Genomic DNA, 16681 nt, shown 5'->3' on the forward strand with positions numbered 1-16681 from the left:
TTTTAAGAAATTTTGGCTTATTTAAATGATTCTCTGAATGGTTATGTTGGAACTGTGGTGTATGGCATCAAGATTTTACCATGGTTGATCAATGACATTTAAATGATTCCACTCCATTTTACCTCAAACCATTCAGTTGTGCTAACCTTTCTTACCTGTATACGCTTTTCGGCAGGGGTGGGAGGGTATTAAAATTTCATTGAGGTATTCTGGACCAGTGTTTTAGTTCTTGCTGCTAAAAAAAACAGCATATTACATCAAAGCCGTAGCCATGAACTGAACATTGGTGTGGACCAAATCTACCAGTGTATGATAAGTAATCGAGAAAGTAATCCCAGTAAAACAAATAAAGCTTGAGTAAAACATCTGAATAGCTACAAACATTTTTAGCTTCAGTGTCAGTGTTTATCATGTTACAGCAAACAAAAGTGGGTGATCATCCTGCTACTGTAATGTAAAAGATGTGAAAATATTCATAATTGCAGCTATTTATACTAAAGTTGGTGCCACAACAGAGTGATCCGGGTGTTGCATTTCTTTTGCACATTTGTTAATAAAAAAATGTTTTACAAAACAAATTGTGCTTGTATTCGAGTTTTAACAAAGTGTGTTGAATGACTTTTATTTATCGTTCCGTGTGATAAATAAAATCTGTGTGATAATGGACAATCAGAAAGGGTGCAATTACTTTTTCACATATTATCAGTCATGCGGTTTAATCTATATGAGGTGATAATGATGTGTGTGTGTGTGTTTTTGTTACAGCACACCGTTAAGACACTCGTCCTCGACTGCTAAAGTGTGTCTGGTGTGTGGAGACGAGGCGTCCGGGTGCCACTACGGCGTCGTCACCTGCGGCAGCTGTAAAGTCTTCTTCAAACGCGCGGTGGAAGGTACGATTCTGAGATCTGCTTTCTGTTTTACGCTGAAGGATCAGGAGTTTTTCCTCTGCGCTGCGTCTCAGATTTAAAACCAGACTACGTGTGATTTTTGGCAGGGTTAAAGTTATGCAGCAGTTGGGATTCTTTTTTTTTTTTTTTTTTTGCAAGGTTGAAATATTTGACGATGCTTCAGGGATTTGTGCTGATGCAGCGGTGTGTAGTTCTGTATAAACAAACGTATGTGTGTTAGAGGAATTTAACTAGCAAGCAGGCATCGAGTGCTCAAACAGATTTAATATTTTGATACGTTTAGCCAGTTACATGTACGGACAAATATTTATATCAATAAATCTACATGTTAGTTTGTATAAATGATTTCCACTTCCATAACAGTAAGAATGTCAATGATGGCTCAACTATACACCATATTACCAAAAGTATGTGGCCACACCTCCTAATTATGCCATTTTTCGGCCACACCCTTTGCTACAAGGTGCAAAACAGTTTGATTTCCTGTTCCAGTATAACTGCCCCTATGTTCAATGTGAAATCCATAAAGACTCTAGTAGCAGGAGATCTATCAGTCTTGATCACAACCCAAACCTACACGATGAATTGGGACATTAACTTCAGTGCCTTACCTTACAAATGCTTTTTTAAAATTAAAAATATACAAACATGGGGCACCCAGGTGGCGCAGCAGGATATTCCGCTAGCACACCAGCACCGAGTTTCTGACCTCCAAGGTTCAAAACTCTGTGTTGCCACCGGTCGGCTGGGTGCCATCTGCCAGGTGTAATTGGCAGTGCCTGCAGCAGATACTAACTGGCCACCGTATCTGCAGGGTGGGGGCCGGACTATGTGTGGGTGGGTGGGTCTTCATACGCTGTGTAAGGACCCTGATTGGTGGATGAGACGCCTGTGCAGAATGCAGGGGCGAGAAGAGGAGGGCTGTGCACGTGTCGGAAGAGGAGTGTAGAGGGACGTGCTCTCCTTGGATGCAATCTGATATCTCTCAGCAGCGGAATACAAAAACATTGAGTGCGCTAAATCGGAAGAAAATACTTTAAAAAAGAATACAAACATTACTCAGGTGGCACAGCGGTAAAACACGCTAGCACACATTTCGATTGGCTGTTGTTCATACAGGGTGGGAGCCGGATAGAGACCTCAGAACTGATGCAGTTATGACCTCTGCTGGCTGAATGATGGCGTCTGCGCAGGGTAATAATGAGGAATAATGCGTTGATCAGGGTGTGGCTGTCCGTACACAAAGCTGATCCGCATATGAACTCGTCTAGTGCAGGTGAAAAGATGCCGGCGGCTACTGCACGTGTGTCGAAGGGGGTGTGTGTCAGTCTTGCTCTCCTCAATCAGAAGTGGGGATCAGCATCAGTAGAGAGGAAGCATAATGCAAATGAGTAATTGGATACAACTAGATTGGGAGGAGAATTGGGAAAAATGCAAAACAAAATATATATATACAAACATTCATAACAGTAGAGAGAGAGAGAGAGAACTTTGTAGAGTTACGTTGATAAAAAAGTTAAGTTTTTGGTAAAGCAGGAGAAAAAATAGACTTCAATATCTTAATCATAAAGCATGGGATAATTGATACCCAGTTGATACTGGTTTAACTTAACTGTGTGTGGGGAAGTGGTGAATCGCATTGCAACCTCACCATTAAAATCAAATGAGTGGAACTTCAAGCTGTGCTGGGAAAAAAAATCATTGGACTGTTTCAGTCTCCGAGGAAAAAAAGTCCAAGTAAAAACACTGCTGACTCAGCAATCAGACCGGCCTGAACTGCACCGAGCAGAAAGCCACAGTCAGGAGAAAGAAAACACGCCTCAAACTTGTGTAGAAATGTGTAGAAACATTTCTGTAGTCTTTTCAAATGTGAGCAACACTGATTTAAAGGTAGCTAGAAAATAATCTGGAATGTAGCATTAACACGGTGTGATTTGAAGTAGCATTTAGCAGACACTCGTATCCAGAACGACCTACTGAAAAGCTTCCTCAGTACACATTTTCTTACTTAAGTACAAATTAACAAAACAATAATCTGCTGAAATTCTTTTAAATTGTATAAGCATTTTCGTCCTGGTCAGGATTGCAGTGGTTCCAGTGCCACTCAGAACTGCAGTCAACACGCTGGGCAAAGCAAGAAACCATCATTGGCCACCTCTCACCCATCCGTTAATTTAACTTTCTATTTTCATTTCATTTTTATTTATTTATTTTATTAGCGCATCCAATTTTTACCCAGTTGCATAATGCTTCCTCTCTACTGGTGCTGACCCCTGCCCCGATTGAGGAGAGCAAACTGACACGCCCCCTTCGACACTTAGCCCACTGCATCTTTTCACCTGCACAAGGTGAGTTCATATGCAGATCAGCCTTGTGCACGGAGAGCTTATTTTCTAACTCACTGACCATTCCTGGGGGCATCTTGGAACAGCCAACCCACCTTCTGCATATCAACATTTTAATGCCATCAGCAAAAAATGATTTTAGTTGATCGAGTAGCCATTGATGCACCACTGCTTTCACATCATCATCACATGAAAATCTTCTTCCTCTTAAAGCTTCTTTGAGCGTCCAAAAAGGTTTTATATAAGCGACTATAAGCGTCTCTCAGTCTCTCAGACACGGCCGATTACTTACTACTTCTCCCACCCTCACCGCTTCCAACAAAAATATAAAAGTATGGAAACTTTTTAAAGATCCCTCGTACATATTCTTATACACCGACTAGGCATAACATTATGACCACTGAATAACACTGATTATCTCTTCATCACAGCACCTGTTAGTGGGTGGGATATATTAGGCAGCAAGTGAACATTTTATCCTCAAAGTTGATGTGTTAGAAGCAGGAAAAATGGGCGAGCGTAAGGATTTGAGCGAGCTTGACAAGGGCCAAATTGTGATGGCTAGACGACTGGGTCAGAGCTTCTCCAAATCTGCAGCTCTTGTGGGGTGTTCCCGGTCTGCAGTGGTCAGTATATACAGTGGTAAACCAGAAACAGGGTCATGGGTGGCCAAGGCTCATTGATGCACGTGGGGATCAAGGGCTGGCCCGTGTGGTCCGATCCAACAGACGAGCTACTGTAGCTCAAATTGCTGAAGAAGTGAATGCTGGTTCTGATAGAAAGGTGTCAGAATACACAGTGCATCACAGTTTGTTGTGTATGGGGCAGCAAAAGTGGGACCAACACAATATTAGGAAGGTGGTCATAATGTTATCCCTGATTGGTATACATTGACAAGCATAAACAAATGTTAAAAAAACGAAATGGACTGGAATTGGTGTAGAAACTGTGGTGTGTAAGGTGCAGTGTGTATTTATGCATTTCATTCTACAGATAACAGAAAAAGTACAATGACTAAATGCTGTAAAAATAACTCTTTATTTCTGTCTCGGTGGTCTGGAAGGTTTGATTGTGTGCTTTGGATTGAAATAGTTTTGACAGTGTTTATGCTGGATTCTTTTGGCCAGTGTGTTGTTCTTAGTCTGGTTTTGATTGGTCAGCTGATTTTGATTAAAGGTTTGGCCAATTTAGAGGCTGATTTTGATTGGTCGCTGAGCTACTATTTGGGCTTGTTTTGATTGCCCACTTACCAGATTATTGCTGGGTGTAAGGGTAGGTTTTGGACATTGATTATTGGGCAGCTGATGGGGCTGTATTTATTTTATTTATTTTTTTTTATTTTTTTTTTTCTATTTTTCTCACTTTTTTCCCCCAATTTTCTCCCCTAATCTAGCCGTGTCCAATTACCCTGCTTGCGTCCTCTAATCTGATTCGACCCTTCACTGCTGACTGAGGATGCCTCTCAACTGACTCCGGCACGTACAGTCAGTACAGACTGCATTTTTCACCTGTCGAGTTCATACACTGACTGACACCGCCATCAGCATTATTCCTCAGCCCTGTGCAGGCGCCATCAGTCAGCCAGCAGGGGCCGCCGTTGCACCACTAATGAGGACCAATGATCCGACTTTTTTACCCTTTTGAACAACAGCCAATCGTTGTTCATGCAGCCGCCCAGCCTAGTCAGAAGGCAGAGCTGAGATTCGATACGATGTATTCGAAACCCCAACTCTGGTGTGCTAGCGTACCTTTTTACCGCTGCGCCACCTGAGCGGCTGTATGGCGCTGTATTTTTAAGGTGGTTTTGATTTGTTATTGGGCTGTTGTGATGGATGTTTGGGCTGCCTGTAGGCTGACAATAAATTATTATTGGATTGGGTTTTTGGCTGGTTTTGATTTTCTATTAGGCTGCAACTTGATGTTTTTTTCTTGTAATGATATATTTCAGCTGTATGCTTTTGGTTAATTTGGGGCCTTTTAAACTGCAGTTAACAGTAAACACCATTAATTTGTATCTTATTTACATTCTTAAAAAGTATATGTTATCAGTAGTTCTGACAGATATTACTAATTTGCTAATAATAAATAATAATGGCAGATCACATCAATTTAGCTAATAGCTGTTAGCTATTAACCATGTTCACTTTGATTTATATTGCTTGAAGTCTCACCTGGACCTGATATAGTGTAGGTGGAGAGACACATTTCCCTGTGTGTGTGTGTGTGTGTGTGTGTGTGTGTGTGTGTGTGTGTGTGTGTGTGTGTTTCTGACCCCAGCCTACAGTATGAGAAAGAGGGAGGAAGGGTAAGGGACAGAGCCTGATACAGAGGGGAGGAGACAGTAAGAAAGAGGAAGTAAGATGAAGACAGAACCAGGCAGATGATAGATTGGAAAGAAGAGAAGGAAAGAAGAATATATATAAAATATATGAGAATGAGACGATCGGGCGCCCACTTGGCGCAGTGGGATATTACGCTAGTGTACCGGCGCTGGGATTTTGGGCTTTCCAAAATTTGTTTGAAACTCAGCTCTGCTACCGGTTGGCTGGGCACCCCCTACCAGGCACAACAGGCAGTTCTTGCAGCAGATAAAATTGGCCACTAGTCTGCTGGGTGGGAAAAGACTGGACTAAAAATAGGGGGTGGGGTCTTTAATGCTGTGTAAGGTGCAAATCCACTGAAGTGTCTGAATGGGCGAATAAAAAAGACTGCGCACTTTGTAACGACAGGTTAGCTTGGAGAGGCCCCTTGGAGAGAGACTAATGGCGCTTAGCTACTTGCCCTGTCCTCCGAAGAAAACACACACTTCCATTCATCACAATCCAGGATAGTAGCAGTAGAATAGAACAGTCAGGCTACAACCTGAGCTAATCACTATGCATGCTTATCTATTGCTGTCTGAATACTCTCTCACAATAATGCGAATGCTCATACCCTTTAAAGGGACTGTTACAACGTGTCCCCAGCAGTGGAAGACTCATCAGAGGAATCATTTCAAAGATTCTTGTTTTGATTGGGAATGGGGTTTGTACACTTTATGCCAAAAGTATGTGGACACTTGATCATGAGCTTGTTGGACACCCCATTCCAAAAACATATTATTAGTATCAGTATAGTAGTATTACTATATAGTAGGTCCACCTTTTGCAGTCTTAACAGACTTTACCCATGCTTATGTGGACCGGTCTAGTGATAAACAGGAATGGGTTTCAGTCCTTGAGTTATGAGATGAGAGCAGAAGACAGGCATTATTCCAGCAGGGAAATAACCCAGCATGCCACTTTGTTTCTGTTGCTGCAGCCTCTTTCCACAGAGATTCAAAAGATTTTGCTGCCTCAGAAACTAAAGCTTCTCCTCATTAAGCAAGCTACTAGTGTAGCCCCTCACAGCACAAAGCCATATCCTAAAAAAAGATCTGTTCTGCAATCGTTATGTACATTTATTACAATTACACTCGAGGGAGGAAAAAGCAGCTCACTGTATTTCTAAATCTCAACCTGAATAAAGAATCTAAAGTTTTGTGTAAGTGGTCCAATCGTTATTAGGCTAACACTGAAACTATTCGTATTGGGGAATGACTGAGGCCATACTATGGATTGGTGCCTTGTACAGAGTATTCTTTGCACCCAGCCAAGCCCATTGGTCCTTGTGGCTAGTGTTTTTCAGTGAAACCACACCTGCTGCGACCCTGACCAAGATAAAGCGGTTGATTAAAATAAGATAAGAAATTGTTGTTATAATAATAACAACAATAATGACAATGCTAATAATAAGAATAATAGTAATAATAATAATAATGCAACAATAATAAAATAATAGTAGTAACAATGACAATAATTATTATTGTTGTTTTTAGTTATTACTTATGTAATATTATTAATATTGCTATTATCGGGCACCCAGGTGGCGCAGCAGGATATTCCGCTAGCACACCAATGCCAAGATTCTGAACTCCTCGGTTCGAAATCGGTGTTGCCACCGGTTGACTGGGTGCCATCTGGAGGGCACAATTGGCAGTGCCTGCAGCAGATACTAATTGGCCACCGTATCTGCAGGGTGGGGGCCAGACTATGTGTGGGTGGGTGGGTCTTCATACGCTGTGTAAGGACCCTGATTGGCGGAAGAGACACCTGTGCAAAATGCAGAGGAGGGCTGTGCATGTGTCGGAAGAGGCGTGTACAACGACATGCTCTCTTCGGATGCAATCAGGTATCCCTCAGCAGCGGAAGACAAATTGAGTGTGCTAAATCGGGAGGAAAATGGGGAGAAAATGCATATATATATATATAATCATTGTTGTTGTAATTGTTATAATCATAATAATGTTATTATTTTTATTAATATTATATTCATTGTTATTATTTTTGTTATTTTTATCATTATCAGCCCTGCAGTTACAATGAAATTTTTTGAGGGGGCCCAAATTTTTCTTTGCTCCTAGTTTTGCCACTGAATGGTACTGATACTAATCTGAATCATTATTCTTATTTTAACTGCTCATAACTTTGTAACTTTGCTATTGGATTTGATCATGTTTAGTTCTGATAATAAGAACCAGATAAAAATACTCAACGGTCAGATCTGGCGTAAGGGCCAATAATGATGCTGTCCTCTGTAATAACCCTTCTGGCATTGTTGCAAATACCATCAGTGATACGTGCACAGAGAAGTGTGTAAGTGTTTTAGCTGAAAGAATACTGAATGGTCTTTCTGTGCTGCTGTACAGCTGTGGACCAAAATAGCATCTGTTCCTTCATAATGACAATGCTTTATGGAATTTGGCTGCTGCAGGAAACACAGCACTGCAAACTGTTCGAGTTTTAGCTCTAGGGTTTTAACTCTGTTTGGAATTCATTAAAAATCCTGATAATAAAAAGATTTGAATATCTTGTACAATTTAGTTCAGAAATAAGCACAAGATCAGATTTTGAGTCATGTTTCTTTAGTTCGGGTGGCACGGTGGCTCGGTGGGTAGCACTGTCGCCTCACAGCAAGAAGGTCCTGGGTTCGATCCCCAGACGGGGTGGTCCGGGTCCTTTCTGTGTGGAGTTTGCATGTTCTCCCCGTGTCTGTGTGGGTTTCCTCCAGGAGCTTCGGTTTCCTTTCACAGTCCAAAAACATGCAGTCAGGCTAACTGGAGACACTGAATTGCCCTATAGGTGAATCGGTGTGTGTATGTGTGTGTGTATGTGTGTGTGTATGTGTGTCTGCCTTGCAATGGACTGGCACGGCATCCAGGGTGTTACTGTGTGCCTTGCGCCCATTGAAAAGCTGGGATAGGCTCCAGCACCTTCCCGCGACCCTGATTGGATAAGCGGTTGAGTGAGTGAGTGTCTTTAGTTCTAATCTCCTAGTATGATATGGGCAGTGGTAGCTCAGTGCTTAAGGTACTGGACAAGTAATCGTAAGGTTGCCGGTTCAAGCCCCACTATTGCCAAGTTGTCACTGTTAGGCCCCTGAGCAAAGCCCTAAACCCTCAATTGCTAGAATAGTATATAGTGATAATTGTATATAGGGATAAGTCCCTTTAGATAAAAGTGTCTGCTCAATGCCGCAAATGTAAACATCCATGGACTATAGATATTGTTAAGGGGAAGTTCTTAGTTTTTGGTTTAGCTTGTTCTTTAGCTGTGACCACTGAGGTGTAAGAAGAGCTGAGAGTACTCTGATGTTCTATTGGTGCACACCATTCAGCTCCAACAAACACACATTATTTACCTACATCTACGCCATGTAGCAGATGTTTTTTATTCAAAGGGGTGGCACAGTGGCTTTGTGGGTAGCACTGTCGCCTCACAGCAAGAAGGTCCTGGGTTCGATCCCCAGGTGGAGCAATCTGGATCTTTTCTGTGTGGAGTACAACATGACGTCCTAATCCTAATAAATCCTAATAAATACATTTTATTCAAAGCGGCTTTCAATTGTGACCAAATACAATGCAAGCAAGTAGGAGTTGAGGGCCTTGCTGGAGGGCCTTGCTGAAGAGCCCAACAGTGGCAACTTGGCAGTAGTGGGGTTTGAACTGATGACCTTCTGTTTATTTGTCTAGTACCATAACCACCTGAACTATCACAGCTATTTACTTCTACTACACGTACAGAGATTCTTCTAATATTACAGTGCAGTCAGCTCTAAATAAACATATACTGATCAGCCATAACATTAAAACCACCACCTTGTTTCTACACTCACTGTCCATTTTATCAGCTCCACTTACCATATAGAAGCACTTTGTAGTTCTACAATTACTGACTGTAGTCCATCTGTTTCTCTACATACCTTTTAAGCCTGCTTTCACCCTGTTCTTCAATGGTCAGGACCCCCACAGGACAACTACAGAGCAGGTATTATTTGGGTGGTGGATCATTCTCAGCACTGCAGTGACACTGACGTGGTGGTGGTGTGTTAGTGTGTGTTGTGCTGGGATGAGTGGATCAGACACAGCAGCGCTGCTGGAGTTTTTAAATACCGTGTCCACTCACTGTCCACTCTATTAGACACTCCTAACTAGTTGGTCCACCTTGTAGATGTAAAGTCAGAGACGATCGCTCATCTATTGCTGCTGTTTGAGTTGGTCATCTTCTAGACCTTCATCAGTGGTCACAGGACGCTGCCCACAGGGCGCTGTTGGCTGGATATGTTTTTGGTTGGTGGACTATTCTCAGTCCAGCAGTGACAGTGACAATTTTGTATCTCCAATTTACCTCACTTGCACATCTTTCGACTGTGGGAGGAAACCGGAGCGCCCGGAGGAAACCCACACAGACACAGGGAGAACATGCAAACTCCACACAGAAAGGACCCAGACCGCGTCACCTGGGGATCGAACCCAGGACCTTCTTGCTGTGAGTAGACAGTTATACCCACTTAGCCACCGTGCCGCCCGAGCGGCTTTTGTGTAACAGGAAAGACCAGTGGGTGGAAATTGGCTGTGTTCTAATTTGGAAAAAGGTTACAGCTGGGTCAGGATGCAATGTTAAAAATTCACAAAGTTTAAAGGAATGAAGGTCATTAGATTCGCATTGTGTGGAAAACCATGGAACAATTCTGTCACTTTTTCAGCATCACTCAACAAACCTTTCACCAGACTCTCTAACCATGACTTGGAAGTGTGTTGCAGTTTAGCCCTGCAAATATCTCCATATGCATTGTGGTTTATTTTTTAGCTATAATTTGCTTGCATATTATTGAAATGTCATCAGAAGCCTGTCATGGCGCGGGGGGATTGACGATATACAATGCCAGACGTAATGAGTGATGAATGAATGAGGTTTTATTTAGCTTGCAGTGGCTGTAGGGAACAGAAAACCTGCTTAGTGAAGGTGTGGAGGGCTAAAACGTAGCCAGGAAAAGGGAACCGTAATACTGATGGAAATCACTCTGCTCAGACGGAGTCATTTAAGGACAAGAGCTTCTCTGTTACAGTGTAACCGGCAGCTTTTTGTGCCAGTCAAGCATGAATACGGCTCCACCTAAAATGAATCAAAATAGATCTAGATCTCGGAAAAAAAGTGTTTCCTGTTTTTGCATTTTGTCAACAGTTTTATAGATACTTTCTGTTTTGATGGTACATTAATACATTTTGCTTTTTTTCTGTGTAAAATTTGTTTTCAATCGTAATGAAAATGCAATTTCCTTTTTAAAAAAAAATCTCATTATTAACATTCAAATAAAAAAAACTTTTTCAACTAAAAATATATTACGTGTGGATTAGAACACTTTAAAACTTCCACTTCAAATACAACTCTTTAAAATGTATATTAGTGGTGGGCGGATCGATCCAAATATCGATATTATCTATACCAATGTTGGTATTGATATCAGATCGATACTAGTGTGATGGGATCGATACTTTAGTTTTACTTTTTCTCCGCTACATTCAGCACGTTTGTCCCGTTTCGCCAGAAAGTAAAGACCACGTGTGTACAGACTCCGCTCCTCTTACATCTTACATGCTCACCTCGCTCCTCCTCCCCGGCTCTGCTGTGTTTTATTGTGGTACTGTCACGTTATGTTGTTAAAATCCTAACAGACATCAGTACATTGGTAGACACTGGAAGATTGTAAGTTTTTGAATACTTTGCTTTGCAGATACAGAAATAGGGGCAATTTTATGGAAATAATAGTGTAAACTATACATACGTACGTACAGACGCACCTTACGAACATGAATCGGACCATCCATAGTGAGGCTCTTATTCCGTGTTTTGGAGAATGAGCTCTTTTCTTTTGACTTTGTGCTTATAAATGTGAACAGAATAGCATCGATTTTTATTTTAAATGAACAAGGACACATGTATTCGGTCACTATTAAAATTTTACAAATTTATTCACCCAGCAAACACAACTATGAGTTAGCCGCTTTGTGGTGATACGCCGTGATGATAACGTTGTGAGAAAGTAAAGCACCAGAAACAAGAAATCGGACCGCTTTAAACAACTGAATTTATTTACAACCCTACTGAGAGCAGCTACTTACAAAAATGTATGTATTACAATAATACACTTAAATGTCATGAAAATTAATTCAGATTTAGCAATTTGAAGATGCATCTACCTTATTTATTAAAAAGTATTGGTATCAATATCGGCGATACTGGTCCTGTATTTACTTGGTATCGGATCGATATCAAATTTTGCAGTATTGCACACCACTAATGTATATAAAATGAATATGAAAAACCTTTGAAAGTTTTGAAAGATATACCAGGTGAATTGAAAGCTTAAAAGCTTTTTTTTAAAACAAGGCCATTAAAAAAACAATTTTAAAAATGCAAATGTAAACAAAAACTGTCAAATTATCTGTGTGTTTGGAAAATGAATATGATGGGAAGATTTAAGATTTATTTATTTATTTTATTTATTTATTTTCTAATATAATTATGTAAGTGGAGATCCTTCACACACACCACACTTGTAGGAATTATGAAAACTCTAAAAATGTAAACAGATTATTTTACAGAAATGGAAAATCAGGATAATTATACACACATACACACACACACACACACACAACAATTACAATAAGTGTTATTGTTGTGTGGGCGGCACTGTGGCTCGGTGGGTAGCACTGTCGCCTCAAGCAAGAAGGGCTTGATCCCCAGGTGGGGCGGTCCGGGTCCTTTCTGTGCGGAGTTTGTATGTTCTCCCTGTGTCTGCGTGGGTTTTCTCTGGGAGCTCCGGTTTTCTCCCACAGTCCAAAAACATGCAGTCAGGCTAACTGGAGACACTGAATGGCCCTATAGGTGAATGTGTGTGTGTGTATGTGTGTCTGCCCTGCGATGGACTGGTCCAGGGTGTTACTGTGTGCCTTGTGCACATTGTAAAGCTGGGATAGGCTCCAGCACCCCCCGCGACTAATTGGATAAGTGGTTAAGAAAGTGAGTGAGTGAGTGTTATTGTTGTAATATTATTATTATTAAGTAATAATATAAGGGGCCCAATAAAGATATTAGTGGCATGTTTGCCATGGACCCTTCATGCTACAGGCTGAGTCCAAGTACTCTGTGAAGCCAGGGTGCTACAAGAGGTCTCCAAAGGGCAAAAGTTATTTAGCAAAGCAAAGTTATTTTTATTAAAATAAAAAGCCCAGTGTAATCATTTGCTATTATTATTACTTGTTATTACTATAAGGGCGTTACTTGTTGTAAACTAGTAAAAGCCAAAATATAAACACTGTTTAAACACAATAGAAATCACTGTATAAATGATAAATCATTCACCTGAGATAAAGAAAACTTATCTTGTCCCAGCTTGGAGATCTCTCACATCCTCAACGATTAATCCATTAGTGTTATGAAATAAAACAAACTAATCATCTAAAAACGTGACAGAACTTTAACAGAAAATCTCAACTCTGCATCAGTTCTAATTGGTCCATCGCGTTTGATTGACATCCACATCTTCCAATTGTAGACACTTTGGACGACACACCGTAAAGCCAGATGTGTCACGTGAACGACAGCTCAAATGTAAGTGAAACCAAAAATGCTGCCAAATGTTGTGTGTAAAAGTTAAAATAAAAACAGCAGTTTTGTATAAGTGTGATGTTGTTGGTTCTGTATTTATTCCTTTAGAATATTTGTTTCACAGTCTGAGCATTGTTATTTAAATAGCTAGTTTAACCATGGTGCATTGAGACATGTATTATTACTGGATTAGTAATAATAGTAGTATTATAGATTGGTATTGGTATCGGCAGATACTCAATTTGCAGTATCGGGAGTGAGAATGCATAAGGATAGAAGCTTTAAGAAGAAGAAGAAGAAAATGTGAATAGAAAACAGTTTTACTTGTATTCATATTAGTGTGGTTAAGCTCTGAATACTTTAGAAAAGACTAAATGATCTTTTAAAAGTATCATAATTGAATCCAAATGCTCACTATCCTGAAGTGTGTGCACCCACATATCTGCATCACAGATCAGATTTTTGTTTCAATTTGAGTAAAGCTGCTGATTGATCCATCATAGTGAAGATAAAACTGATATGTAACACAACACTCAGCATGTCCCATCAGCCCCGTCCTTAGCTGACCCCCTTGCATTTGCCCCTGGCACGCCACTTTAAATATCTGCCATATCTTACCCCTCCTGGGTAAGCCCTTTGTTCTTTGACACCCATGCAAAATGAACAGGATATACACCCTCTGTGTGTAAGCAAATGTGATCTGAGTATCAGATCATGAACATGTGTTTTCATCAACAATGTTTTCTGGGATTTGAGTGGGCACAACGGGTGCAGTGGGCTGCCAAAGTGTTTATATTGTCGATAAAATAGATTTTGTCCGGGCTTGTTGATAGACTGTCCTACAGCTATATCATCCCATCTGAGTAACCACAGCAACCCGCTTTCGGAATATAGAGGTGAAATATCAACCCCCACCACTGTCAGGCTTATCTATAGAAGCTCTGTAGAAGAGATGCACATGTTCAACACATCCAGAGGAATAATCAGCAGGGACTGTGTCCACGTCTGGGTAAAAAGTGATTATTTCTTCAGTGTTGTTTCCCAGGTGGGGAGAGGTTACTGGGACAATTTCTCCATGTAAATTGTTTTTAATTTCCCAAGGTTATAAAGATCTGTCCGATTGCTTTATATTTAGATTTTACATTTGCATATTCTGCGTTTAGCTGGTGCTTAAGTCCAAAGCGACTTAACAGTTTTGATTAAATACTATCTAAGCAATTAAAGGGTTAAGGGTCTTACTCTAGGACACACTGGCCAGAGGTAGGGCTAGAACCAACGACCTTCTGATTACTTGTCCTGTATTGTTTTTGTTATTTTCATGCATTTTATCCCCATTTTCCTGCCAGTTTAGCGCAGTCAATTTGTCTTCTGCTGCTGAGGGATACCCGACTGCATCCAAGGAGAGCATGTCTTCCCACGCCTCTTCCGACACGTGCACAGCCCTGCTCTTCTCACCCCTGCATTCTGCACAGGCGTGTCTTTCACCAATCAAGGTCCTTACATAGCGTTTGAAGCCCTTAGCCCCTTGCATTCTGCACAGGCGTCTCTTCCACCAATCAGGGTCCTTACACAGCATATGAAGATCCCACCAACACATAGTCCGGTCATCCAACCCTAGCAGATACAGTGGCCAATTAGTATCTGCTGCAGGCACAGCCAATTATGCCCGCCAGATGGTGCCCAGCCGACCGGTGGCACCAGTGAGTTTAAAATTTCGGCGCTGGTGTGCAATCGGGATCTCCCGCTGTGCCACCTGGGCGCTGCTGCCCTCACTTTTCCCAAATCCCCCAAAGTTTTCTTAATTGGGCTCAATTCAGTAGATTAGCCAGGAGTTTTTTTGTAGCTTTGTTTTGTGTGCTGTCATGTTAAAACAGACACGCTTATCAGCTCTAATCATGATCTTACCACAGTCTATTTCTGTTTCTGTTTTATGACTCATTTGAGTTCTATTGTTGTTTTGATCATTGTTCGGTAGATAGGTTTTACGTCGGGTGTTGAAAGGATTGTGGTGCATCCAGTTGTACTGTCTGAGATGTTTAAGGCTTTAAGTTTGCTGTGGCTCTAAAGCTTTTTCATTTAGCTTTTGTTAAATATTTTCCTCTCTGCAAACTTAAGAAAGCTTCTTAACCTTAACCATGATTGGTACTCGGTATATTTTTATGCATGTTCCCCCTCAAATGTCCTTCCAATCTAGTCGTATACAGTTACCCGACTTGTATTTTCACTTCTACTGCTGCAGACCTCCAGTCTTGACTGAGGATGGCCGTAATTAACACTCGTCCCGTCTGAAATGTGTGCAGTAGCTAGGCGCTTCATTTTACACGCAGCAGGCGGGTTTATAAGGAGATCCGTATTGCGCACATAGTCATGCACTGATCTCCACTATCCCTCATCTCATTGTGCATGTGCCATAGAAGTGTAATCTTTCCCACCAATAGCAATGCCATTCTTGTAATAAACTCAGGTGCATTTTTATAATTATTTGCAGCTTTGATACTTTGAACTTAATTGATTGATTTTATGTAGCCGGTTACATATACAGTGCAGTTATACCCTAGTGGTTAAGGAACTGGAGTAATATTTAAAAGATTGCTGTTTCAAGCCCCACCACTGCCAGGTTTTCACTCTTGGTTCCTTGAGCAAGACCCTTAACCCTCAATTGTTACGGTACTGTTAGTCGCTTTGAATAATAAGCGTCTGCTAAATGCTAAAAATGTAAATACATTGAGGATTGAAACTCTAAGAACACCACTGGAAATGCCTAAAATGTAATTTTTTTTAAATTAAAAATCACATAATTAGCAGTTAGCATCTCAGTTAATAAAAAAAGTTAAGAATTAAAAATCCTTGAATTTCAGAGTTTATTATTTTGTATGTTCACTCTTCTGAGATTTTGTGTGTATGAGATATATGGGCGGCACAGTGGCTAAGTGGGTAGCACTGCAAGAAGGTCCTGGGTTTGATCCCCAGGTGGGGCGGTCCGGGTCCTTTCTGTGTGGAATTTGCATGTTCTCCCCGTGTCCGTGTGGGTTTCCTCTGAGTGCTCCGGTTTCCTCCCACAGTCCAAAGACGTGCAAGTGAGGTGAATTGAAGACACTAAATTGTCCATGACTGTGTTCGATATAACCTTGTGAACTGATGAATCTTGTGTAATGAGTAACTACAGTTCCTGTCATGAATGTAACAAAAAGTGTAAAAAAATTACGTTAAAATCCTAATAAAACAAAACAATGAGATTTTGTTCCCAACTGTATATACAGTTCCAATACCTCAACACCACCATGAACTGTTGACACAAGACAGGTTGGGTCTATTAATTTATACCACCTAGATTTATTAATCCAATCAATCAATCTACAGCTGTCTATGGTTGGTGAATCTGTGCCCACTCTTGCCTTCCTGTCAGTTCCAACCAGTCTGGTCATTCTCCTCTGTCCTCTCTTGTGAACAAGTCATT

At 41.0% G+C, this 16681-nt stretch overlaps 1 protein-coding gene across 1 annotated transcript in view; it reads left to right on the forward strand.

Annotated features, from left to right (window-relative positions):
• The first annotated feature begins 661 nt into the window (after positions 1-661).
• The window catches only part of LOC134315296 (mineralocorticoid receptor-like), a 68224-nt gene continuing 52204 nt past the window's right edge, over positions 662-16681 (forward strand). Inside the window, exons 1-2 of the mRNA XM_062996384.1 lie at positions 662-678; positions 766-893. Coding sequence (XP_062852454.1) covers positions 662-678; positions 766-893 — 145 coding nt within the window. The remainder of the gene's footprint in view (positions 679-765; positions 894-16681) is intronic.

This window comes from Trichomycterus rosablanca, chromosome 5 (assembly GCF_030014385.1).
Source record: "Trichomycterus rosablanca isolate fTriRos1 chromosome 5, fTriRos1.hap1, whole genome shotgun sequence".
Taxonomy (NCBI): domain Eukaryota; kingdom Metazoa; phylum Chordata; class Actinopteri; order Siluriformes; family Trichomycteridae; genus Trichomycterus; species Trichomycterus rosablanca.